General features: G+C 38.3%; 1 protein-coding gene across 16 annotated transcripts in view; it reads right to left on the reverse strand.

Annotated features, from left to right (window-relative positions):
- Positions 1-27,373, reverse strand: part of DIAPH3 (diaphanous related formin 3) — a 506,600-nt gene that overhangs the window by 118,044 nt on the left and 361,183 nt on the right. For 14 of the 16 annotated variants that reach the window (XR_007405049.1, XR_007405048.1, XM_049099479.1 and 11 more), the window contains 2 exons: positions 10,050-10,145; positions 9,487-9,546 (listed from right to left, as the gene is read on the reverse strand). Coding sequence is in view for 13 of the 16 variants with exons in the window: in XM_049099479.1 (XP_048955436.1) it covers positions 9,487-9,546; positions 10,050-10,145 (156 nt within the window). In the remaining 3 variants the exon portion in view is untranslated. Of the gene's footprint in view, positions 1-9,108; positions 9,135-9,486; positions 9,547-10,049; positions 10,146-13,813; positions 13,906-27,373 lie in introns of those variants that run through there. The other 2 variants (XM_049099484.1, XR_007405050.1) reach the window with 2 other exon arrangements.

Raw genomic sequence — 27,373 nt, forward strand, 5'->3', positions numbered from 1 at the left:
GGATCACACCCTGGGCTGAAGGCGGCACTAAACTGCTAAGCCACTGGGGCTGCCCTCTGTAGAATTTTCTACTCTATTCTGTCATTAGTTGTTGTTGTCCCAGGTGAAAGATGTCCTGGTTTCAGAGGCCTTGAGAATGGTTTTTGTGATTCCTTCTCTTAGTGGTTCTGTGATGACTCCCAAGGGGACATCTCTATTGTCCCATTTTAAAACTAAAAATCTCTGTAGTCTTTTAATTTTTCCTCTTTTTTTCCCCTTCTAAACTAGCTCATACCAATTAATGCATTTTAAGTGCAATATAGGAACTATTCATAGAAAGAAAATTTCAACCTCTCTAATTAGGGCACCCATTCTGCATACTACCGTCACTTTGTTCACGCATTTATAACTTTCTAGTGACAAATGCAGCCCAGCAGATAGGTAGAGAAGGGGTAAGAATGAGGAAAAACTGATATTGAAGTTATTGAACATCTACTCCAGTCTAAATACTATATATAGTACAGAGTTTTCCCATACTTTTACTAAATCTTCCTAATAGTCTATGAAATGTGTAATTTCTCTGTTTTACAACTGAGGAAGAGGACATTCAAAGATTAAATAACCCACTATCATCACCCTTTTAGTAAGTCAAAAAGTCAAATCAAGGCCTGTCTGTCTCTAAATCCCAAGCCTGACTCCAAGCTGTCTTTCAAGGTCAGACTGCTTGGCTAGATAATTTAAGGCTTCTACAGACAGAATTCAGAAATCTGGCCAGTTTTATGTTTTCACACATAGTGAATAAGAACAGCTATTGCTCTTTTTTAAGGTAACTACTATGTGCCTGGCAGGCATTTGCAAAAGATTTTTTAAAAAAAGATTTATTTATTTGAGAAAGAGAGAGAGAGAGAGAGAGAGAGGGAGAGCGCGAGCAGGTACATGGGGGAAGGGACAGAGGGAGTGAGAAACTTAAGCAGACTCGCCACTGAGTGCAGAGCCCAATGCAGGGCTCAATCCCATGACCCTGAGATCATTATACCTGTGCTGAAACCAAGAGTTGGATGCTTAACTGACTGTGCTAACCAGGTGCCCCGCAAAAGATTCAGTTTTAATACAACCATCTTGAAAAGTGGTTTCTGTATCTGGCTCCTCCAAACTGACCTTTAATGATACATAAAATATAAAAATAAATTGAATGTACCTTAGTGATTACTAGGTTAGTACCAGGGGCTGTTTTCATAGGAAAGGATCTCAGACTTGTAATATGGTTGACACGCTCTGTGAAGGAGACGAGCCACCATCCATCTCTGTTAGAATGAAGGCTTGCCTCGTACATAACACAGCACCCCAACAATGCTGAAACACACATCATGTAAGATGCCCCAACAGTTTCCATTACTTTCCTAAAGAACTACCACACTATTTTAAAGGATAAAATATCTTATCCTCTTAAAAAATGGGACGACTTTGCTTGACTGGTACTCTGAAGCACACTCACACTGCCTTCTACCACACTGAGCAGTATGGTTACATTTGGAGATGAACTTCTAGAACTTTTAGGCTATTGGGAAACCAACTGCCCTTCACTGCAGCACCTGGGAAGCACCTTAGCCACTTTTCTTCTTCCCAGACTTTACAGAATGCTATCATTACCTAATAGGCTTCCTCTTCAGCTGAACCATTGATGCAAACATGATTTTGTCTCCCTGTCCATGCAAGTCATGTGCCACCTGGCCTCCCCATTACCCTTGCCTCTCTTTCAACTCAGAGATTTTCAGGAGGGGACATTTTATCTTAGTTCTCAGAGAAAACAGATGTCATCAGGTAAGACCTCCAGATCTCTCTGTACATCCTTCCACACCTGTGCTCTCTCATGTCATCCCCAGGAACCTCACTCTAACCACTATCCCACTATAAATATTCACCCCTCCCTCCAAAGCACCCTTCCCTTCAGAATACAAAGATGGTAAAGCCAATGCCACACATAAGGCAAAGAAACATAGCTTACTCATTATACCATGACTCATTCTAGTTCCAGCTATTCCTAGCTATTTCTCTTCTTTTTCTTCTTTCATATCCAGGCTCTTAGAAAGGGGAGCTGACACTCGTCCAACCAATGCTGTCTGGCTTCAGTTTCTACCATTCTATTGAAACTGCTCTTCCTGAGGTGAACAACAGCCCCCATGTTCTCAAGCCCATCTGTATCCAGGCACTCTCCTATCCTTTTTTTGCCAGGCCTCCTTGACACGTATGGCTTTGCTGACTGCTTTTCCCTGGCTCCTCTTGCCCTTGCCTCCTCCTCCAAGAGCGTAGCCCAGATGAGCCCTGCACACCATCCTGCCTGGAAGACCCAGGAAGCCTAGTGACCATCCTAGGCACAAGTGCTGCCTTCTTTCTCCTCTACGGATCCTGGGGGAAGCTTCACAGTAGTGGCACCATTTCACTGAACCATAAATGTTTATCTTAATTTGTTTGTCATTAAAATGGTAGATCTGCCAACGATTTGACATGTTTTCCCCATTTGTGATTATGTCAATGCAACTTTAGTTCTCAAGTGACAAAATTACAGTAAAAGTGGCTTCCTTTTAAAGATATACATGTAACAATATAACATGTGGAAATAGAGAAAAGTAATAAAGTGATCAAACAACACATAAGCCAGTAACCAAGCAACAAAATCAATAATTCTCCTTTAATCTTTCGGGGGTGGGGTGTGGAACAAAATTTGATCAAATCAAGAGATCCTGTCACCAGGGAAGAAAATATCCCCAAATACAAAATCTAAAACACAAGGCTAGAGTTCAAGAAGTTTCTAAAGTCTATGCACTGACTCCTTCTGAACCTATGTTAGGAAGAAAGGGAGAAATTTCGAGTGGGCCAGAAATTTTGAAAGATCATGTAATTATAGTCCACTATGGCACACAAACAGAACAAAAGACATATTAATCCTAACAACTGTTTCAGGGAAGTCAAGGACATTACTTTCCTTATGCAGTAGTCCTTTATCCCTTTTCACTCAATTTAGTTCCAGCCTTCAGCATACATTTCTGAATGCTCATTAAATGAAAGGCATTTGCTATTTCTTGCATAAATATCCTTTTAAAACAACTTGAAGTCCTCACTGCTTGAGGATTTTTTTAACCTATTCGTGTTTAAGAGTTTATATGCTAATGACTAAGCTAGGAGGTTGTCCCTGCCTTGACTATAAATTAGAAAGGCCTTTCCCTGATGCCCACAGGGCATCCTTACCTAGGCAGGAGCCCTGCTGAGTCCATTCTTCCTTTTGCTTGACTACATAGTAAATAGGAGAGACTGATATTTGAAAATGTGAAATCACCCAAATTGTTTTACTCCTGGCCTAGAAAAATCTTAAAAAATATTTAAGTCTTTGACAGTTACAGGTAGCATTTGATTCTGCTTGAAAGCTCCAGCCTAAGGGTGTCAAAAACAATTAGTATTTTAATAGCTTCCTTTCTTTCCTAGGTATTTAGCAGGCACAAATTCATGGGAAAGAGAACACAAAATAATCTCAAGAATCCGAGCCAATGACATTTGGCAAAATCGTATGATTTTACTTTATTATTCTCTAGGCTCTTTCTACTTTAAATCAGAATACAAGTTAAAGAAATAGAAATGGTAGTTGTCAAAATTCACTTTTGATAGATAAGGTTCTCTAGGCAAGGAGTGGTCTGCTGTTGTCCTCATTGTTTTCAAACAAGCCTTATGGCAGCTGGTGTTCAGTAGACACTACTGAAAACCTTACGAATTTCATAATTCTGCCTCAAGATGAATTCTTGTTTGGGGGAAGGCGGGTCAAGAAATAAAGAGGACCCAAGACTGAGTGGATTAGGAAGGGTGGGGTGGTTATGTGTGAAGTTTTGATAGATCAACAACAAAGCCTGTCTTATGTGCCTCCCTTATTTTGTGGAGAAATATGCTAATTCAAAGATATCTAACTAGCTTCACATTTAATTCTGACTTCAAATCTTAGAGTAGCAGAGCAGCTGTGCCTGGCGGCAATACAATCTTATTTCTATAAAAATCTCTCAAAGCTCCATATATAAGTGGAAGAGTAAAAATAGATAATCAAATCCAAATTAAGGCTATTAAGAATTGATTTAGTGTAAAGATAATATAGCAAGATTTTGTTTAGGTTATGGATGTTCACTAAAAATGTGTAATACTTGTTTGCCTAAAATTTTGATTATGTTTTATCTTATTTTGTCACAGTTAAATAGTTTTATCATTAGGGGTTTTAATTGCATATAGTTTATAGAATTCTTTCTGATTACTCTATATCCATTTAACTGAGGAAAAAAAAATCCACTGTACTACTTAATGAAAAGAGAACCTTCTAATGAGGATGCAATCAAATTGCAGGCAGATGTACCACAAGGTGTGGCTACACCGTTCATAATTGAGAAACCTTTGTTGGGAACATTTTATGGCATGAAGAGGAAGAGATGTCCTGGAAAAGAGCAGGACGTAACATATCCTGAAAAGTACTAGTCACTCAGTGGTATACCATCAAGTTTTGGAAACAAAGAAACAAATAACAAAAGTAGACAGAAAAATGAGGAAACCAAATCTTTGAAAGTCTTCTTTCAACCTTTGCAATGTTGGCTCCACTATCATGCAATCTTCCCCATTTCTTCATCTTGCTTCTTGGTCACATTGTTACCCACATGAGGTGTAACCTTTGACTTGCCATTCTTGAGATTTAAAGATTTTCCTTTTAGAGAACTCCTGAGCTTACTACATAGGGTTAGCAGTTCTCTGTGAGGGTTTCTTAACCCACAGCTCTAGACCTGGCTTCTTTCCTCAAACCTTGAAAAGCTCTCCCCATCCCTTGTGGCCAATCCATGTCAGCATCGAGGGTGGCTATGACGTCCTTTTGATTTTTTCCCCTCTCCTACACTTGTCACTTTGGTTCCAGAAAACCTGCTCAGACCTATCAGTTTCCTGCCCAAAAACCTCAACAGTCCAAATTCTTGGTCTTGCAGACTCTCCATATACTTCTTTCCTATCTGGTCCTTTCCATTTGATTTACTGACACCCAAATGTGGTATGATCTTTATAAAAATGCATTAATAAATACTTTGATTATCTTGACTTAAAAGGAAATCTTACTATTTTCCACAGACTACAGAAAATCTTCAGATTTGGAATGCACTGTGTTGAGTAAAGACATGAGATAATGCCCCTGTACTCATTAGCAGAAGCTTTCCTTTGTTTTATTTACTGTTGTTAAACTCTGCTTGATTAAGCAAGGGAAAGAAATCTAATTAATAAGCAACCCTCTACTTCTAAGGAGTGAATAATCCAATCAAGATTGAACCGCATCCTCCCTATTTGATATAACACCTTTTGAAGCACAGACCACTGATGATCAAATAGCTCCTTCTGATGACAGATAACATTTTAGGGAGGAGATGAGAGGGGGTTAACAGTGTTCACAGCTGGAGCTTTAGCAATTAGAATATTAAATCCTACTTATTTGGGTGACATCCAGCGACCTGATTTTGCTCAATATAGTACATTAATTGTTCCATTCAAACTTAAACATAAACATGTCTGTTCACTCAACACATCTTAGTAAACATCCATGTGTCAGCACAAATGCAGTTTAGTGCTGAGGTTACAGCAGTAAGTCAGGTATCTTTTATTGCCTTGTCCCTACCCTGATGAGACTCATGAGTACTGTGGCAGACATTGAGTATTTTATAGGAAATAACTACTGCAAAATGGGAAAGCCACGGGGTTATTAGAACATATAATTTTCCAGAGTGCAGACTGGGGTTCATTGGAGAACCTCCTAGAAAGTGCACACATGCTGTTGCTCTTTCTTGGCTCACACTCGCCCTTGGGCTTCTGGTCTCACTTCTACTCATCCCTCAAGACTCAATCGGATTTCAGGTCCTTCTAGAAGTCAAGTTTGGATTGTCCTCATAAGGTCTGGACTGGTCTTCCACACCTGTAGGCATTCCCAAAGCTTTGTTGCCTCTATCCTGGCATTAACCAAATATATGGGAATTGTTACTCATCTGTCCCAACTAGATGATGAACTCTTAGAGAGTATCTCTATATTTTAAGTGCCTAGAAGTGATTAATAAATTTTGCTAAATTAATGAATGAATGAAAGGTTTAGCAAGGAAAAATACTGGATATTTAATTTTGGCTGAGGCTGTAAAAAGGCAAAGCAAAAGATAAAACAAGTAACAGTTTTAACCAAAGTATTTTTGGTAGGGGTTTGGAGCATAGCACAAGGACTGGATTACTCAGCATGTAAAATTTCTGTGCTTCTGAAGCCCGTAGTAGATGGAATGCTTGAGGTCATCTTTTGCCAAAATATACACTGGGATATTTTAGCCGCAAGGTCCCAGGATCTATCTTCTAATTCTGAAATAAAGGATGACCTATGTCTGCAACTACACTTGTGTCTGCAGGTATAATTTAAGTCTGTACTTATAATCTATACAAAATAAGTGTTCCACGGTCTTTCTGAGTATAAGTTGGCTAAAATTAATATAGGTGTTTTAATACAGAGTTTATTAAAAGAAATAAAAGCGGTCATAATTCCAGAAGATGGGATATTCTTGGTAAAGAGTGATACCTAGTGGTTAAATCTGGGAACAAGAGACACGATATACCAGAGGCTAGAAAACCTCTGAAAAGATTTATCTCAATAGGTCAACCTTATATCAAGAAGAGAAAAAAAGGTACATAGATTGCTCATAGCTCAAGGGTGTGAAGAGAAATAGATGCTGATTTAAGCCATGTATTCAGAGTACAGCATGGCAGACAGATTAAGAATTTGGAATCAGAAGTCAGCTCAGGTTTATTTATTTATTTTTTTTAAGATTTTATTTATTTATTCATGAGAGACACAGAAAGAAAGAGAGGCAGAGACACAGGCAGAGGGAGAAGCAGGCTCCCTGCAGGGAGCTTGACATGGGATTCGATCCCAGGTCTCCAGGATCACACCTGAGGCTGCAGGTGGCGCTAAGCCACTGCGCCACCGGGGCCACCCCAGCTCAGGTTTAAAACTAGGTACAGGACCACAAGCAAACTATCAGACCTGTTTAATCTTTAGTTATTTTCAACAATAAAATGGAGATAAGAATACTATCTGATAGGATTGTTGTGAAGATGAAATAGGATGATATGTATAAAATTTCTGCATGGTGCTTGGTATCTAGTAAGTCAAATAACTCAATAGACATTAGCTTATTATATTAGTAAGTTTAAAATAATTGTAGGAAATCTTATATGTCTTCAAAAAACAGCTTATAAGATAATATGAACTACTATTAGCAGGTAGAAAATATCAGACATTAGTTTTAAGTACATGAGAGCAGATAAAAAAGTAAAATAGGTTCAAGTTACATTTCACTCACATAGTTGAGTTATAAGTTCAGCATTTTCAAAACAAAAAGCAACTTTTAGAAATAGCAAGATTACAAAATACTCTGAAATATCATTTTTTCCTAACAATCATCATGATCCTTGTTGCAATGATGATACTTTCCTTAAATTCTGCACTTTTCAACATCTAATCTAATAAATCTATTTTTATATACAGAGTTCTTAAAGATTAACTGGTCATTTGAATTTTCCCCTACTTGGTTATAAATATGAAAGGAAAACATAACAGGAATACTGATAGAAAATAAGTGTTAAAAACACTTTATTCCACTACATTTATATTAGAAAAGAATTTGACCTTTGTGATTTATCTCCTTTGCCTTGCTGTATAACCTATTAGTTTAATTATCACAATAGCCTTAGAACTTCAGGTAGTACATGTCAACTTGAGTAAAGACAGAAACGCAAGGTTCATCTGCTTTTATGCAATGGACCAAAACAGCACAATTTATAAGTTATAATTATGGAAAACCCTTTGTAGCCTGGTCACTCTACTGACATTACTGTCAGAAAAGGACTGGGTTCCCCAAGGCCAGTGCACAAAATTATCTTAAATAATCTTCCTCACATAATACCTAAAATATCTAATTTAAATTGAGTATAGCATGGGTATATGCATGCCATTATCATCATTTCATGATCATTGTGCTGGCTGTGGGTCTTTAATGACACACCACGGGGGCTGTATTGTTTATGTTATATAATTTTTTATGAATAAAAAATAATACTAAATACCTATATGTAATCAAAAAAAGAAATGTGATGGGAGTCGGAACTGCATTCTGGTCCTATTTGTGTCACTAACTAGCCCTGTACTCTTGGGAAGGCTTGCAGCTTCTTTGAGTTTCCATTTATTCATCTACAAAACAAAATAATCTCGGGTTCAAGGTAGCTTGATTCTCTAGACATTTTGCCATTATTTACCATGTCACAATGCCTCCAAATCATAAACCCAAAGTTAGGAATTACTTAATTATCCACAATGAATATCTGTGGTAGGAGCACTATAGCTCCTTTCTTTTGCTATTAGAGAAGGGAAAGGCCAAACAATAGTAAAAAACAGACTGTTGAAAATACCAGAAAGACCTATTTAAACATTTTACCTTGAACAATATGCATCTACCCATCTATTAAGATTAATTACCCACATTCACTTCTCTTTCTTATTCACATCATAGTTTTTTTTAGGCTACCCTAGAAATTTGACACAAGTTTCTGTACCTAGTCACATATTAACACTTTCAGAACTTAACTCATCTGTATCCAAAACGATCCTTAAATGAAAATCTGTCAAGTCTTTTTCCATGTATAAAACTGGCTAACTTTGATGACAATCTCACTCTGAATAAATGACAATAGTAACTGATAAATTCGTTTATAACTATGGAAGGTAAGCAGAACCCCATAAAACATAATAATGAGGGAAAGGGAATCAACATAAATAAAACCCAACCAGCATGAATTGGCACCTTGAAGAGAAAAAGAGTGCTCTGTGTGGGAGAGGGGTGTGCAGGCATTGGTTAGGGACTTTTGAAAGCAATCAATCTCAGATAAACATCTGAAACTAAGTTAACTCACCTTTACAGTGATTCTAGTACATCCTTCCACAAAATGAGCACATGAAGTTCATCTGTATTCATGATTTTGCCAAAATGCTGGTCACAGTATTTCAAACCATACTGGCAAATGTGGTAGAGTAAAATGGGTAACAGATTCGATATTTCAAATTGTATCTAAATGTAAAGCAAATCCACTATGTACAATATTACTTTGAGAGCAAACTCTTTTTGAAAGGATACATTGGACAACACTGATCAAAAATATGTGAGGTTTCAAATAATTCCAAATAACACTAATTTTAAAAATTCATCCGAGACCTGAAAGAAGAACCCTAGATACTACCATCAGGCAATAATGTATGGAATATATGAAAATACAATCTCAGGGCAATAGGTACATCTGCACATTTCTATTCCTATAGTTATATCTAAACATGAGAACCTTCATAGCAGCCTATTAAAATAATAGATCAACAGGATAAAAGTAGATAAGTAGAAAGTGCAATTTATGAATAGAGTTTATTACCATGGTTACAAACTTTCAGAACAGGCCTCTGGGACATGGGACTGAGACTTTGCCGAATATCTATTGAAAAAAAAAAAAAAAAGAAGAAAGAGAGAATTAATATAGAGGTCTCTTCATCTCAAGAAGTGTTAACAGTATTAGACTGTTTTCAAAGGTTAAATATATCTAGATAGACCCAAAGCAATGCTTCAGTAGCCTGAAATACTTGAAGCCATGATGTTATGACTTTTACTTCCCATTTAATTATGCTACTGTAAACTCCACTGGGATAAGGTGCATATGGTTCTTTAGATGAGACTTGTCACACTAATCAGGATTTTCGAGGTTCAGTGCTTTGGTTTGTTAATGTGCTACTGACACCGGCCAACTGGAATGCTTCTCTCTCTGACATTTGTCATTGCAAGGGAAGGATTAAGCAAACTCATGAAACTTCTGAAGAGTTGTTGCCCAGAGCACTACATTCTTGACACAGGACTTTAAAAGAATTAAAAGGAAAAAAAAGGAAAAGGTTGTTCTTTGTGATAGTTCCCTAGAAAGTAACATGAAACAAGTATAATGTTCACCTTTTGGCTTTGGCGTCCTTTTTCTTCGGTCGCGGAAGGCAGCGCCCGACTGCAAAGCCTCCAGCAGACTATCCATCACTCCTGTCTCATCACCCTCTGTGAAAAGACATGCAGGGAATTCCATCAGCCCTCGGGGTTACCATAGCAATGTCAAAGCGTACACAGAAACTGGTGATGGTGATGGTAGGGGGAGGAAAGATCAGATGCCAGGACTCAGCCAGCAATTTCAAACCAAGATAGGACTTTAACTCTCTCATAAATCAAGTATCTTTTAATGAAATGGGGCTCATTAGTGCCTGTGTTACTGTCCACTAAGGAGGACTGGGTTCCATTGATTCCCTTCAGAGGACTGCATTTTATAGTCTGGCAGCACAATAACTTTAAATAGGATGCGGTTCTAGTCATATCTGTGTCTCGGGTTATCATAAATCACATTTCCCTTGTAGAAATGGGTTATTTTCAAAGCTTCAGCTTCCATTCTAAAATCGACCAGGTGCAGGAGAATGTTTTTGTTGCTGTTATCGAGACTCTGCTGCCTAAACTTATTGTACAAAATTATATTTCCAGGTTAACTATTGTGAACATGCTCCCAACAACTGCCTTTTCATATCAGAGGATAACCATCTCCTGACTTTCGGTGACACAGAACAATCACTACAAACTTTCATGGAATGTATGAAAAGTTTGTCTTCTATAATGAAAAATAAACCCAAAGAGGCTCTCAAATACCTGAAGGATTTTTCATCCCATTATGATTAGTTTAAATTGATATTCTGTATATATTTAATGAAGGATGTGGTGATAGAGCCAATCCTTTCTCCAAAACCAGATTATCTTGTAATATTCATAGTTACTTATCGTTGTCAATGCTAAATATTATTCAAAGGAAGTGTGTGTGTGTGTGTGTGTGTGTGTGTAGGGGGGAGAGCTTCAAAGAATCTACTGACTTAAACCCCAATTCAAGGAAATAAACTTTTTTGTCCTTCAGAAAGACATTATTTGTAGGATTCTCTATGAACTTGTATGGCTGATATAGTTACATCTAAAGTAATAGAAAACTATTTTCCTTTGGATTTAAAATTTTTTTTATTGAGATGCAATCCCTTGATTGGGAACAGACGACAAATGAATGCAGTAGAGTACAGATAGCAAACTCATTTACAGTTTATAAGCAGATATATGAATATAAATATGTATTGGCCCCTTTCCATCTGGTTCTATCTCATATTTTTAGAAAAGTACTAAACTTTGTAGGTGTAATTAAAAAAAAAAAGGTGAGTAACAAGTAGAGTATTTGGAGGTTAATTTACACGTAAATTTAATTCTCAAGTGGCTTGATGGCTATTAAAATACATTAAAAATTTCAGACACCTTAATTAGTAACTATCTTTGAAAATTTAAACTCAAACTTTTTTTTAAAAAAAAAAGAACTGCAAGTAATGCCCCATATTCAAGGTTGCGTATATAATTTTAGTAAAAGGTAACATTTTAAAAACCTAAAATGTTAAGAAAGCAAATATGAGATTAATGGCATACACTTTAAGGGGGAAAAAAAAAAAAACCAAAACCAAAGAACTACAAAGAAAATTTGAACTTTCTTTAATAAGTTTACTGTTGGTAGTGGTATTGGCTGTGTGATTTTGAAACCATTATGTGTGTATTATAAGATTGAGCAGACAAGTAAACTCACAGTGGGAAAGGAAGTACAAATATAGAATAGGAGGAGAGGAAGAACCATGAAGTGTTGGATTGCATTTACAAGCATCATATAAGCTCAGAGTTTTAAAACAAAACAAAAAACCCTCCCACTTTTTCTAGCTTTCCAAAATAACCCAGAAGTAATGACTCTGTGGCAGCAATGAGCACGCCTCGTCTCCAGATCTTGGTTTCTAAATACCCTAATGAAAACCAGAAAACTTAAGAGAAATGGCCGATTCTGAGGCTGAGACCAAAAGTGTAAAAAAGCCAGGAATGTATTGATGCACCAGAAAATTCTTAAGAAAGTGCTCACAGATAGACACGGATATGTGAAAAGGGCAGAAGGGAGCCAGACTGAAGGCTAGCCTTGACCAGGTTTAGGAGGATTTGAGCACCAAATGAGTGATAATAGGGATGGATTATTATACACAGTCAGAGGGAGGGAAACCATAATGCATCCATACTGATACTAAAAAATTAAAAATTAATATGGGGGAAGAGAAAGTTCCTCTTTAGAGAAGAATGACAACCAAAAGGTGCCAAAGATAAGGGGGAAATAGAAAATTTACTACATTACAACTCACAAAGTAAGAATTGATTGAGGCAGAAATCAACGGGTGCAAAACCTACTGGGTATAAGGCTGTGAGGGAACAGGATTTAGAGAAATCTCGCAGATATCACCTCAACCAAATAAATAAATCTGACATCAAATATAACAGTAATGGTATACACTGACAACAACTGCCTTCTGAAAGCGTGCCCTGGGAAAGACACAACCTGTGTAGTACTTTGCACAAAAAAATATTTATCTTGAATCTAAGTATGAGCAAAGTATGATAGGGAGGAACATTCTGTGAAGTGATTGGCCTGGGTTCTTCAGGACTATCAATTATGAAAAATGAGAGAGAGACAGAGAGAGGGAGGGAGGGAAAGAAAAAAAAGATTAGGGGCATTACGGGAGATTCAAGAGCTAGGACACCCAAATGCAATACACAATCTTTGATTAGCTCTTCGACTATAATAAAAGTTATAAATGATATTGTTGGGATAATTGGGGAAATTTAAAAATGGGCTGGATATTACAAAACTGTATTATACCAATGTTCAGTTCCCTGAATGCGATAATTATATTATCATTAGGTAGGTTAATCCCATGTTCTCAGGAGGTAGATGCTGACACATTGAGACTCACTAAGCAACATATGTCCCAGTATCACATTCTGTACTTCTTGCCCTTGAATGTGCTGTTCTCTTTACACAGAACATCCTTCCCTTTTCTTCAGCAAGCTAACTCCTACTTCAAGACAGAAAGGAGAACCCTTCCCTGATCATGTGGGCTGAACCGGGTGCCCCTCTGTGTCTTAATGGCATGAGGTAGCCACAGCAATAAATCCCTTACACTATAATTTACTTGACAGTTCCTGCCACTAGACTGAGTTCATGCAGGACAGAGGTTATGGCTTTTGTTTATCCTTAATACCTAGCAAAATGACAGTCTTACCTAGAGAGTGCTTATTAATATACATTGACTAAATTAACAAAGGAGGCACTAATATGGCCAATGGGAAGGGTACTCATGCAGGAGAATAAAGGTCACAGGTGGAAGGAAGACCAGGGAAGTGGTATGAGTATGTTCCCACCATCACTACAAACAGCCTAGTATTGTTTCTTCCTCTTCCTTTGTCTCACACATCCATTCGGTTGCCAGACCTTATTCGTGCACACTCCCCAATATCTCAAGAATTGATCGTTTGTTTCCTTTTCTGACTTAAGTTCACTGCCCAGAATTGAGTTACTTTTTACCTGAAATATAGCAAGAGTTGCTAGGAGTTACAATGCGTCTAGTTAATCCCAAATTTGAATTCATCCCATAAAGCACGTAAACTCGAAAGCAAGCTAGGATCTTCAATCCTCCAGTCACAAATTTTCAATATCTCTCACTTTCCACATTATAAAGTCTCAACTCTTTCACTTGCCCCAGCACTTGATTCCAATTGTGTTTCTAATTTTATCTCTTCCAATTTCACAAACTGTTCTTCAGTTAAGGGCAACTTTCTTCACACACCTTCTCTCTCCTATCCTTCACTCTGTAGCTGGAATGTCTGTGCCCCTGTTTCCCAGAGCTGATGGCTTTTCTTGGACTTCATTCCCATGTGCCTAATGGAAAGAATATAATATGGAAGTAAGAAGATAACTGGTTCTAGTCTGAGCTCTCAACTAACTACCTGTGTGATACTGGACTCCTTACATGATTGTTCCCAGCAAGTGTAATAAAAAGAATACCTATCTAGGGTTAATGAGAGGATCAAATGAGATAATACAAATGAGAGCACTTGGTAAATTGTTAAGTGATATAAAAATGTAGGAAAATAAATTCATAAATGAATTCCATAGGGCACTAAAGGAAGTTTATGAAATATTTGATTATGCTTCAAGCACTGTTTTAGATACAATATAAATGGACTTGTATAGTGTATTTTGTTATGTGCTTATCATCATTTCTAAGGGAAACTCATCAGAAGTATCTATCAGAAGTAGGCCCTTTAAACAGTATTTAAATAATCCAATGCATAAGATAAAGACATAATGGAGATGTTATTCCAAATGTTAAAAGTGCATTTAGAATATTAATTCAATATATGTTTACTAAGGGCTTACTATGTGCCAGGACATTATTAGGCACCAGAAATACCTAGGTCCCAAGAGTCAACAATACATGTTCTCTGACCTCAAAAAGCAGAACAATGTGATAAGTATTGAGGGGGATTTGTATGAATTACTGGAGATATAAGGTATCCTGCTGAATTAGCATAGAGAGAGAATAGCATACCTGGAGAAGGAACAGCAGGTACAAAGGCAAATATATGAATAAAAACCAACCTGAGTTGAATATTGAAATGATTTATATTTACATGATTCTAATACAAACCTAATAATTCATATTTATATCATTCTAATACATTATTCCTCTACAAAGAGTAACAAAAATTAACTATTTTTTAATTGTAGACTAGAATTCAATTTCTCTAACTACAAGTCAGTTCATATCCAAAATATTTATAGCCTTTCTCCTGCTGTGAACTCTTTTAAATCAATAGACTAGCTGTTAACAGTCAAAGCTTTGCTGTGCCTGAATAGCACCTCACCTTGTTTAATTAGTAAATGGTATTTACAAAAATCGTACAGTGTCAAGGAAAATGGAGGAGGGGGAGCTCAGGATGAGCTATCTCTTAAAGAAGAATCAATAGGACATGCAGACAAGCAGAGGGTGGCCTACTGAGGAGTCAGAGAAGTCCGAGGTCTCAGGGGCCTATGACTAGAAGAGTAGAAAATATGAAAATGTTTTAAAATAATATTTAGTTTGGTGGGGAACAAATGTTGAAGATAATGAGCTTCCTTTTGGACATGTGAGTGCACGGTGCTAGCAGCGACCTCCTGATAACTTCTGATAATAAGCTGGAAATTCTGGCCTCAAATTCAGACAAAAATTGTAGTTATATTTTCAGAAATCATTTCTATATTACAGAAGATATTCAGCACTAGGGGCCAGACCCTGAGAAAGGTCCTGGAAATACCAGGGTTGACTTTATCCTTGCCTCATAAATGCCAGTGGTACTCTAGAAGTGCATAGGCCTGGATCAGGAGAGGCAGTACCTTGAGAACCAGGAAGAGGCAGTGGGGGACACAGTAAAGCATATTCTTTCCCTTGTTCCACTTTTCCCAAGCAAAGGTACAACACAGAAAGTACAGATAACCCCGAATCAGAATGGAAATGGCTTTCTCAAGAGCAACACTGAGTTCCAGAAAACAAGGTATGGATTTCAAATTCTGAAGAGAAAGTTGTTCCAATGAAGAAATGGTTACACTGTCTTTAAGAGGAAGATAGATATAAAGAACTTATTAAACTCAACACCAAAGAAACAATCCAATCATGAAATGGGCAAAAGATATGAAGAGAAATCTCACAGAGGAAGACATAGACATGGCCAACAAGCACATGTGAAAATGCTCTGCATCCCTTGCCATCAGGGAAATACGAATCAAAACCACAATGAGATACCACCTCACACCAGTGAGAATGGGGCAAATTAACAAGGCAGGAAACCACAAATGTTGGAGAGGATGCGGAGAAAAGGGAACCCTCTTACACTGTTGGTGGGAATGTGAACTGGTGCAGCCACTCTGGAAAACTGTGTGGAGGTTCCTCAAAGAGTTAAAAATAGACCTGCCCTACGACCCAGCAATTGCACTGCTGGGGATTTACCCCAAAGATACAGATGCAATGAAACGCCGGGACACCTGCACCCCGATGTTTCTAGCAGCAATGTCCACAATAGCCACACTGTGGGAGGGGCCTCAGTGTCCATCGAAAGATGAATGGATAAAGAAGATGTGGTTTATGTATACAATGGAATATTATTCAGCAATTAGAAACGACAAATACCCACCATTTGCTTCAACGTGGATGGAACTGGAGGGTATTATGCTGAGTGAAATTAAGTCAATCGGAGAAGGACAAACATTATATGTTCTCATTCATTTGGGGAATATAAATAATAGTGAAAGGGAATAGAAGGGAAGGGAGAAGAAATGGGTAGGAAATATCAGAAAGGGAGACAGAACATAAAGACTCCTAACTCTGGGATACGAACTAGGGGTGGTGGAAGGGGAGGAGGGTGGGCGGTGGGGGTGAATGGGTGACGGGCACTGAGGGGGGCACTTGACGGGATGAGCACTGGGTGTTATTCTGTATGTTGGTAAATTGAACACCAATAAAAAATAAATTTATTAAATAAAAAAAAAAGAGGAAGATAGAACAGGAACATCTAAGTTTATGAGCACTGGTTCTTAGAAAGCTACTGGAAGGGGTGCATTTGTCAAGAAGGGAAGTAAGTTAAGAAAAAGAAACAAACATGGGATCTAGGAAAGGGGAGAGGACAAAACAGCAAAGTGGCAAAAATATTTCCCAGGATGACTTGTGTCCCAGGCCCAGAGCAGCCAGTTCGGATGACATCGAAGAAAACTGGACTGGGGGAGAGAACCGTGGCCAAGGAACTAAGAGCAAATCTGTTGTGTGGAACCATCTGCACAAATGACTGCTGCTGATTTCACATACCTGAGAGTCTAGATAAAACCGTGACAGGTGTACACAAATACTGAGTAAATTAAAAAACATTTTTTTTTTAGTATAAATCTAGAAAGGACATTGTTAGCCAACAGGAAATAATCATAGAATACTAAATGTAGGGGTAAGGAATATTTCCACGGCTGTGATATTATAAACACTGGCTATTTTTCTATCAATTGCAATACAATTGTAGTGTGAGGATGGTAGGGATGGAGGAGGAGGGATGGACAAGGGGACTACAAGGTGGGGAGAAAACAAAAGGAACTAAATCTTCACTTATCAGGAACTTGGTAATTCCTAAAATAAATTAACAACAGTCTAAGCATATTATCTAGAAATAGAGAAGAGGTAAATAAATACAGAGAAAAAGAACCCTAAGGATTAAAAGTGGCTGCCTCTGGGAAGTGGAAAGAAGTGGAAGAAGTTGAGAGGAGTGAGGGAAAATACATTTTATCATGCTATGAGCTTAACTTATTTCATTTAGGAATTTGCAGATATTACATGGATAAAAATGATGACAACAAAAGATTTCATGACAGGGAAAGATGACCAAGTAGGCAGAGACGAAGGAAGAAGTTGATTTTTGAAATAAGGGTGCCTTCCTCAGATAAAGGGAAGAGGAGAGGTAACAAATGGTACAACACAACATGACAAGTACTGTGATGGAGCTTTCCAGCCCAGAAGGACACCTGGTATGGGGTACAGGGAGAAGGGACAGCAGTCATAGAAGGCCTCCTGGATACCAAAGACTTAAAGAGCTTTCTGTTTGTCACAGCTTCCTGAAGAGGGAAGCCCTACTCAAACTCACAGAATAGGCAGGGCTTCCAGAGGGTCACAAAACACTTGGGAGACTCAGATGTGCATGGGAGTGGAGAGCAGAGTACCTGCGGGGCTGTGCTGAGAGGGGCTATGGGCAAAGGGAGGGGCCAGCACCCCATGCACTAAATAGGCCAGAGGAATTTGGGGTTTATCTTTAAGGGAGCCATCAAATTTTTTTATTTTTTATGTATTATTTTTAAAAGATTTGTATTTATTTATTTGAGAGAGAGAGAGAGAGCATGGAGCAGAGGGAGAGGGAGGTTTCCCCGCTGAGCAGGGAGCCTGATGTAGGGCTAGATCCCAGAACCCAGGAATCATGACCCAAGCCAAAGGCAGACACTCAATCGACTAAGCCATCCAGGTGCCCCCATCAAATTACTTTGAAAACATGATCAAATTCCTGTTTTAGAAAGAATACTCTGAAGAGAGATAAGATGGGGGGGCAAGGAAAATAAGGTGAGAGCAGGTCTGAGGATTTAAATCTAGGCAAAACGTGATCACAGCGGCCCAAGTAAGGAAGAGAAATGGTGAAAATGTAGAGAGAAAGAACAGAAACACCTTGATGAGCACGGATGGGAGCACTGAAGAATACTAGGTATCCAGCATGGCTAACTGGGTATGTAGTGATATCATTCACCAAGTACTGAATTATTCTTGTTTGGTAGGGGGATGGGGCCAAGCCCAGAGAGGAATTCACTTTTGGATGTGTTGGGACGTTCAGGAGACCTCCAACTGTGATTAGAGGTGTTCAGAAGGCTGACGGTTTCACAGGTTTAACACAAGGGGGAGGAGAACTGGTTACACGAACAGGGTTCACTTAGAAGCACAGTGGTTACACTTGCAGCTATGGAAAAGAGCGTAAGCATAGTGACAAGTAGAGAACACAAGTTTTGAATTCACAGACTTGGACTGAAATACTGGCTTTCCAGTAAACCACAGGTATGACGCTTGGCAAATTATTTAACCTTACTAACTCTCATTTTCTTTCCTCTCACCTTTAATGTAGATATAGGAATAGTACCTGCCTCACAAAGTTATCGGAGGATTAAAAGAGATACGAGGTGTGCAATGCTCAGCAGAGTGCCTGGCACACAGTATGATCTTCCTATCAATTGACTGACCTGTGTTGTGGTAGGCAGTTGATTGGCATAGTGCAAGCTCTTAGGAAGAGTGTGTGCAGTGACAAGGGCGCCGAGGGTAAGCCACAAGGTAGACTACTGTGTAAAGGGGATTTTTGGAAGAAATGAGTGTTCGCAGTCTGAGTGTTTTCCATCGTATTTACTGTGCATGCACTTTGAGAGCTCCCCTTCTTACTCCATTGTCCCCTGCATATCTTCTTTTAACTCCCACCACATTTTATAGGGTTTCAGTAGCCGTAAAAGATGGAATGTTAAACGCCTGGGATCAGGAGTGGGGCTAGGGAAGAAAAAGCTCAGTGTCTCCCAAGAAGTGTTAAAAGTGCACAGCTGATGCGCAAAATTCAGAGGCTCATAGTTTAACCCAACTCTTTCTAAAAGAAACAGTGACAGTTGCCCTTACAAAATTACATGAATTATTTTTCAACGCTGCTGGTTATAGACCTTCTGGGAACCAGATTGTATCTGCTTTACTTGGTAACCCAGTTCAGTCTTTAACCTAGAACAAAGCTCAAAATATGACTTAAACCAGACAGCAAAAAGACAGGAATAACTTAAAGTCTTTGAACTTGTCTTAATCTAGATGTGAAACTGAAAATTTGAGTCAAGGAAGTTAGAAAGCCAATTTTCATTGGGATTTAACTGATAAAATGATAATTAGAACAGTTCTCTTTTATACTATAGTTAAGAGGCTCAACCATAAGGAGAATTTTATATTTAAAAAAACACACAATATTTCAACCTGTTTTCCCCTACTTTATTATTTGTACAACTTGAATTCATATTTCCTGTTGCAAGTTAGAAGGAAAAAATTAGAAACTTTTACAAAGGAGTAAGTTCTGTTTTTATTTTTTTAAAAATAGAACAGTTGATAACCTCTCTACCTCTGCTTACTATCTTGAGTATCTATTGGAGCTGTGACATAGCTCTGTCTGCAATCACATGTTACTACCTAGTTATTGCTATCTTGAATATGCGTGGACTTGTGGCGGTCATCTTATAACTCTGAACCCAGACCATGGGGCCATTCTTATAGTAGCTCTGGAGATAATACAGGCTATATTTTCAAAGCTTGACTATAAACATATTTCACAGGTACATTTGGATGTCTAAACCATGATTATTATACTATTTATTGCATTTTATGCAAATCAGAATCTAAATAATTTCATGTCTTATAGTAAATAAGGTTATAGTAAATAAAATTAAGAAAGTATTTGTGAAATAAAGTATTTTTCTCATATAAACTCTCCAGTCTAAAAAAAAAAATCCATATTGGATGTCATGCCTAAAGTATGATTCTATTTTAATTATGTAAACACACAGGCAAAAAAGGGTAATATAAATATACTGTAACAAATCATACTACATTGCTACTAATTTCTGGTTTTCTAGTTCTTGCATTTTAGAGTCTGATGTAAGAAAATGATTCTAGCATCACAGTCATTTAGTTAAACTCATGAAGATATGCAGTCTATCATCTTCTGAAATCTTTTATTAGAGTTATTTTTAAAACTGATGTAAACAAAAGGCAAAATTCCAGGAAAATAAGTTATGTATGTGCTCATTTAATTCTCCTTCCAAATAAATACACCAAATACACCATTTTTAGGATGTCAACATACTTAAGGCACAAGATTTACAACTAACCACATAATCAATGAATGAGTTTGTTATTAGAAATAATATAGAAAAACTTAGCTGAGCTGCATTAGATAGGCATCCCCTATTAAAAAAACAAAATTTCAGGGGCTCGCTGGGTGGCTCAGTGGTTTAGCGCCTGCCTTTGGCCTGAGGTGTGATCTTGCAGTCCCAGGATGGAGTCCCACATCGGGCTCCCTACCTGGAGCATGCTTTTTCCTCTGCCTGTGTCTCTGCCTCTCTTTCTCTCTGTCTCTCATGAATAAATAAATAAAATCTTAACAAAAAAAAATTTCAGTAAGAGTTTCCCAAAGTGTATCACAGAATTCTAGTCCCATGAGGAATGCATGTGTCTGTGTGTGAGTGTTGTGGGGGAAAAGAGGGTGGCTCTGTGGTCAAATAAGCTTGGAAAATAATGTGTTGCTTATACTGACCTTGGGAATTCATATCAAGTGCTCACTTTGGCAGCACATATACTAAAAATGGGAATTTATATCAAATATACATAAAAATATAATTCATGATTTATGATAAATGTGGCATTTCAAGTCAGTAGAGGATAAGAAAATGTTCAATAACTACTATAGTGACAATATTTTATCTAGCTCCCACTCTGCTACATACACCAACATGAATTCTAAGTAGATAAAACATTATTTATTTATTTATTTATTTATTCATTCATTCATTCATTCATTCATTCATGAGAGACACAGAGAGGCGGAGACACAGGCAGAGGGGATCCTGATGCAAGACTCGATCCCGGGACTCTGGGATCACGACCTGGGCCAAAGGCAGATGGCTCAACCACTGAGCCACCCAGGCACCATAGATAAAACCTTTCAACATTAAAAAATTAAATTGCAAAAGTACAGCAGACAGTATGTAAAAGTGTATTTTTCATTACTTCTGGAATGGGAAGATTGCCTTATGAAAAATCTAAATATCCAAATGTCATACAGATTTTACTACACTAAGTGTCTGCAAACTGAAAGAAAAATAAAAGCAAAGTCTACACAAACAATAAAAGGAGAAACTAGAAAAAAAAAATTGAAACATAGGTATTCCTTAAGACTGGTTTTCTTGAAGAAATTATGACTCAGAAAAAAACTCAATAAAAAAACCTCCAAACAAGCAAATGATATGTTCAGGAAACTCATTATAAAAATAAATAAGCAAGGCTTTTAAAGAGAGAATATTATACTTCAACTCATTCATAATTCAGGCTATTCCAAATACATCAGTGAGAGATCATCTTTCACTTATCATCATGGCAATAAAAAAATGGGGATAATTGGTATAGGCTGGAAAACAGGTCACTCCACACATTGTTGGTAGAAATACAAAACTAATACATCTTTAGAATGCAATTTAGCAATCTATCAGAAATTAAATTGCACATACCGTTTGATGAAATAATTTTTTCTAGGAAAATTATCCTACTTATAACTCACATGTGTGCAAGGTAATATATACAAGGATGCTCATGATAACATTGTTTATAATATCAGGAGATTGGAAACAAACTAAATGCCCATCAGCAAGAGACAGACTAAATATAAATAGACTACGATAAAAAAAAATATAGACTACGATATTCACATATGAAAATATATTGAGAGGTGAAAAAATAATGAAGCATATTTATTTATTTTAAAGATTTCATTTACTTATTTGAGAGAGAGAGAGCGCGCAAGAGCACATTGCACAAGCAGGGGGTTAGGGGAGCCGAGGGAGAGGTAGGCTCCCGCCAAGCAGGGAGACCCATGGGTAGCTTGATCCCAGGACACTGGGATCACCATCTGAGCCAAAGGCAAACACTGAACTGACTGAGCCACCCGAGCACCCTGAAGCATATTTAAATTGTTCATATGGACGATCTCCAAAACATAACAAGTGAACTTGCTCACTTGTAAGTGAAAACTCAATTACTTATTTGATCAATAAAGATATTGGATATAGACCTATGACCACTCACAGATATTAGCTATAAAACAGAGGATATTTTTGGATGTCTTGTTTAGCCATCACTCTACCACATGGTGCTGAAAAAGGCATTACGTAATCATTCTTCCAGTGTTAAATGTTTTTTAAAATGTCTCCCATGTAAGTACTCAAGTGCTCAGCTCTGATTAGCTTGTTCATAGTGACCTATTCCAGCAATTACCAAAGAAAGCAACATTTAAAAATCAGCTTTGACTCTGGTTTAAAAAAAAAAAATACGTTGCCAAAGTTGTCCTTGTGTATTACGTAGGGACTAGGATGCTGAACAGATGTCTTCAGTTGCAAAACACAGAATGTCAAGGGAAGATAATTTTCTATTTAAATATATATGTAGATGTGAAATGATAATGGCATTTAACAAGATGTGACTCACACACAGTGAACGCCCATGACCCTTTCATCACACAGTAACCCAGATAGGAAAAGGTTAATTACATGGCCTAACATCACTACTTGTGAGTAGAAGCTTCACTTGTTACCCACAAGAGCTTCACTTTACTCTGAGAAATAAGCCTGTTTAAACTTGGCAAATGCTTCCTTCCTGTTAAAAATATATTAGGATATACTTTAGACTCATTTAAATATTTTCCTTAATATTTTCTTGACTATTTTTTTTTTAAAGATTTTATTTATTTATTCTGAGAGACACAGAGAGAAGCAGAGACACAGAGGGGGAAGCATGCTCCTCACAGGGAGCCAGATGTGGGAATCAATCCCCAGACTGGGATCATACCCTGAGCCGAAGGCAGATGCTCAACCACTGAACCACGCAGGTGTCCCTTTTCTTGACTATTTTAATATTTCCTTAATATTGTCTCACTATATGAGTAAGAAGTTTTGAAAAATATCTTTCAATGGCTGTGCTTCTCAAGATTTTGAACAAAGAATGGAATGATTTCAGATACAGAAAATGAAAATGTTTAATTCAATATCCTGAATGAAAAAAGAGAAGGGAGGGTAATCTAGGGGATAGTAGTCATTTCACAGGAATTTCTTTCAGGACAAGCTGGGATAAATGGACTTGAGGTCATGAGGGGCCACTCTCGGTGAGTGTACCTGGACACTGACTGGCGCCCAGAGGGGCCCCAACAGCCAAGTGCTGACAGCAACATATGGTGCACACAAGAAGAGGAGGGAAGAAAGGTCAGGAAGTGAGGCCCAGGGAGCTGAGAGTCAAGGCTGAAGAACTGCCATAGAATGGTTTTGAAAGGTGTGAAATAATCAAAATTGTACTTCACCATGATTAAAGCTGGCATAGTGTGAAGGTGTCAAGCCTGGGTGACTGGGAAATTGGTGGTATCATTAACCCAAAATGAGAACATGAAAATCAGGTTTTATGTGGAACATGATAAGTTAGGTTTTAGATGAATTGATGTTGAGGTTCTGGCAAAGAGTCAAACTGCTTTGTCCAAGAAGTAGTTGGAAATAACATGACTATAAAATCTGTAGTTCAAGTCAATCCTACACGTACACACCAAGGAATATGTGGCAGCCACTGAAACCAGCCTCAGCCCTTGCTCTCATGGGACTTACAGTCTAAGGGCAATTTCATTTGTGACTACCTGTAGGATAAATGTTCCAAAAACAGAGAGCAGAGTGCTAGGAAATTGCTTCCTGTAGAGATAGTATAAGGTATGGCCGCCCAGTGATGATTGCAGGAGTTATTCTTTAATACCCATATTTGCACTTAGATTTCTGAAGATAGGTTTCAACTGCACTTTAAAAGACTCTACGGGGGATCCCTGGGTGGCGCAGCGGTTTGGCGCCTGCCTTTGGCCCAGTGCACGATCCTGGAGACCCGGGATCGAATCCCACGTCGGGCTCCCGGTGCATGAAGCCTGCTTCTCCCTCTGCCTATGTCTCTGCCTCTCTCTCTCTCTCTCTCTCTCTGTGTGACTATCATAAATAAATAATAAAAATAAAATAAAATAAAAGACTCTACAGATGACACAGTAAACAGTGGAAATTTGTGTATTAGCATTTTGTGTATTAGCACAGGGATGTTCTCAAATGTCACCGCCCTGCTGCCAACTTTGCCAAGGAAGTTTACTAGATTCAAGCTCTAGTGTCATTTCTATTATGACTGTGTGGCTCATAAAGTTTTTTTTTTCCCCAGCTCTTTTCGTAGGAGAAATACAGATTTATTCTGCACAAATATTGCATTCCTTCCCCTTTCCTTTCCCAATCAGACACAAACGTGTGGCATTAATAGTACACACTGAAGAAATGCAAAAATCCTAATCAGAGTAACAGCAACAGATTATTCAAAGAAAGGAAGTCAGCAAAGACAATAGGCAACTCTGAATGAGAGGGAAGTGGGGAAGAAAGGAATTGACATATGCTTCCTGAGAAAGCAAATAACACAGAAAAGAAAAGAAAGTGGGAGACAACTGAACTTTCGATGAACTCCTTAACAATTGCAAAGAAACTGGAGGCAAAAATGTGCCAAACTCTTTCAAGAGAACAATGGAAGATTTTCCTCTCAACTACAAAAAACCTGACAAAATGAACACAGAAGCCCCCCAATAAAACCTGCTATTAGGTATGTTTGAGCACAATTTTATTTAGAAAAGAATGCATGAGAAAAAAAATCTAAATATGAATTAAGATATATGAGGAAACATCACTTTGTGTGAACGTCTCTGTGGTTTATTACCTAAATTTTCTGATTTAATTCTCACTCCAACCCTGCAAAGTAGCTATTATCACAGCCATTTTAAAGCCAAGGAAACTGAAGCTCAAGGAGGTGAAGTAATGTTCCCAAAGCACAACCATGGGTAGGTAGTTAAGGGGAGGTCAGACACAGTATCTTTCTGATTCTTTCCATTGTATGCTTTTCTCAATATAGAGGTGTTGTACGCAGAGAAGTGCTCAGTGCTCAGATCCTTAGTTTTGCTGAGCTGTACTCAGAGGTGTTTCAGGAAATGCCCCAAGGTACAGATAGACAGTGGCTTTTGAATCTGGTAACAGCCAACAAGCACAGGTTAGGTTTCCCCCAATTCACTAGAAGCCTGCTCCCATTCTCCAGAACCTGGCAATAAATGAAATGGAGGTCACAGAAGACTTCCTCCCCACAGAGAAAGGCCAGAGACATCTTCCTTCTCCTAAGACCAGGACTATCTGGAAATGCTAGAATCAGTCTAGTCGGCCTGTGGCTTCATGGTCCCTCTCTACAACCCTCTCACTGGGTATCTCCACTGCCCCTTCCTAGTAGATGTCACTCATCCTCTGGTACATTAATTATGTGTAGGAATATAGGTAGTGGAGAGGGGAGTATTTATTTTCTCATCTTTACTGGTATATCAGAGTTTTACTTCTTTTCCCTGATGCAAAAAGAACTATTTGAGAAACATGTCATTTGGTTATATCACTGCCATCCCTCTGGGTCAATGTCACCTGGCTGTACACTAGTCTCCCCTCTATTTAAGATAGACTTGGTCATCTGATTCAATCTTCCTTTTCCAGCCAAGGCCTGCCATTATCCTGCATGAATTCAATCCCATGTGAACAACTAATCTAACAGCAAATGAGTTCTTTGACTCCCTCATCTCCGGGGACCAATCCTTTCTCTTTAACGGTCCATTACCCAGTCTCACATCCATAACTGAACTCTGCCACCACCCACAACTATTTTATTAATAATAACTTAGATTCATATAAACTGTTGTGACTCCTGCCCTTCCTATAGTATCTCTTTCACTAGTCCTGTCACATGTCCCTGGAAATCTCCAAAGCCCTGGCCCCACTCTCTTCATTCTCTGCTGGTCTGTTAATGCTCTCCAGTTCATTGCTTTGACCATGGATCACCTACCCGTATCTTACTTCTTTCATTGAGGTCCTTTTTCAGACTCCCGGTAAAACATAAATGAACCCCAAATTCCATTTTCTTGAAACTATATACCAGCTGCTGAGTAATCCTGGTTAAAAAGAATACTGCAGGATCAGGGCTAGTACATAATCACAGTTGCCAATCTCAACTAAATTCTTAATGCTACCCAACACTCCTCTTGTGTTTCACCAGGAGGCTCTCAATCCTACTCCCTGATAGGGGTCATTTCAATGCTTCCACATTCTCTTCAAGCCTCTCAACCACCCATTGCCCTTCCTCAGTAGAGGACTTCCTCTATTTCAGATATAAAATAAAAATCCTTGACAAAAATAGTGTAACTTCCTAGCATCAAATCAACAAATATATCTGCACTTGGACCCAGCCTTTCCTCCTTCCCACCCATCACAATAGCAGAGCGTTCTTTGCTTTCCAAGACAATTTCCTCCACCTGAAGTGTCTGTCATCTTACCCTCTGCACTGGTCCTGCTGCCTCCAGGACCTTGTTCTATTGAGTATCATTCCCAATCTCCCTTCTTTTCTCATTCCCCCAACTACATTCAAACAACTTTGAACACCTGCTTGGCCCTCTCTTAACCCCAAGTCCCCTCTAGTTACTACCCTTCTTACATGTCAGTCTCACTTCCCACATTCATTTATAAACCCTCTAACCTCCTTTGAATCGAAGTCAATGGGACAATTGTCATTCTCTTTATTATATGATCTCTTGGCAGCATTTGACAACGTAGACTACCTCTTCTTCTTTGAAATGATCTCTTCCCTGGGCTCTATGATATCAGAATTTTTGTTTCCTACAACTTCCATGGTGACTCCTTTTCAAGCACTTTTCTTGGCTCCTCCTCCTTGGCCCACACATACACCATTCCTCACATTCTCCATCAGCAGTTTATTAAATCCCACAGCATATAAATGAAGAACTCCAAGTTTTTTATCAAGAGTGCAAGCCTCTACTCCTGAGTCCCAACTACAGCAACCAACAATCCACATTTGCCGAAGACTAAGGGGCTTCTTGGAACAAAGCACCTGCAGTGCCAAAACTGGAAAAGTCTC

Source organism: Canis lupus, chromosome 22 (genome assembly GCF_003254725.2).
Source record: "Canis lupus dingo isolate Sandy chromosome 22, ASM325472v2, whole genome shotgun sequence".
NCBI lineage: Eukaryota > Metazoa > Chordata > Mammalia > Carnivora > Canidae > Canis > Canis lupus.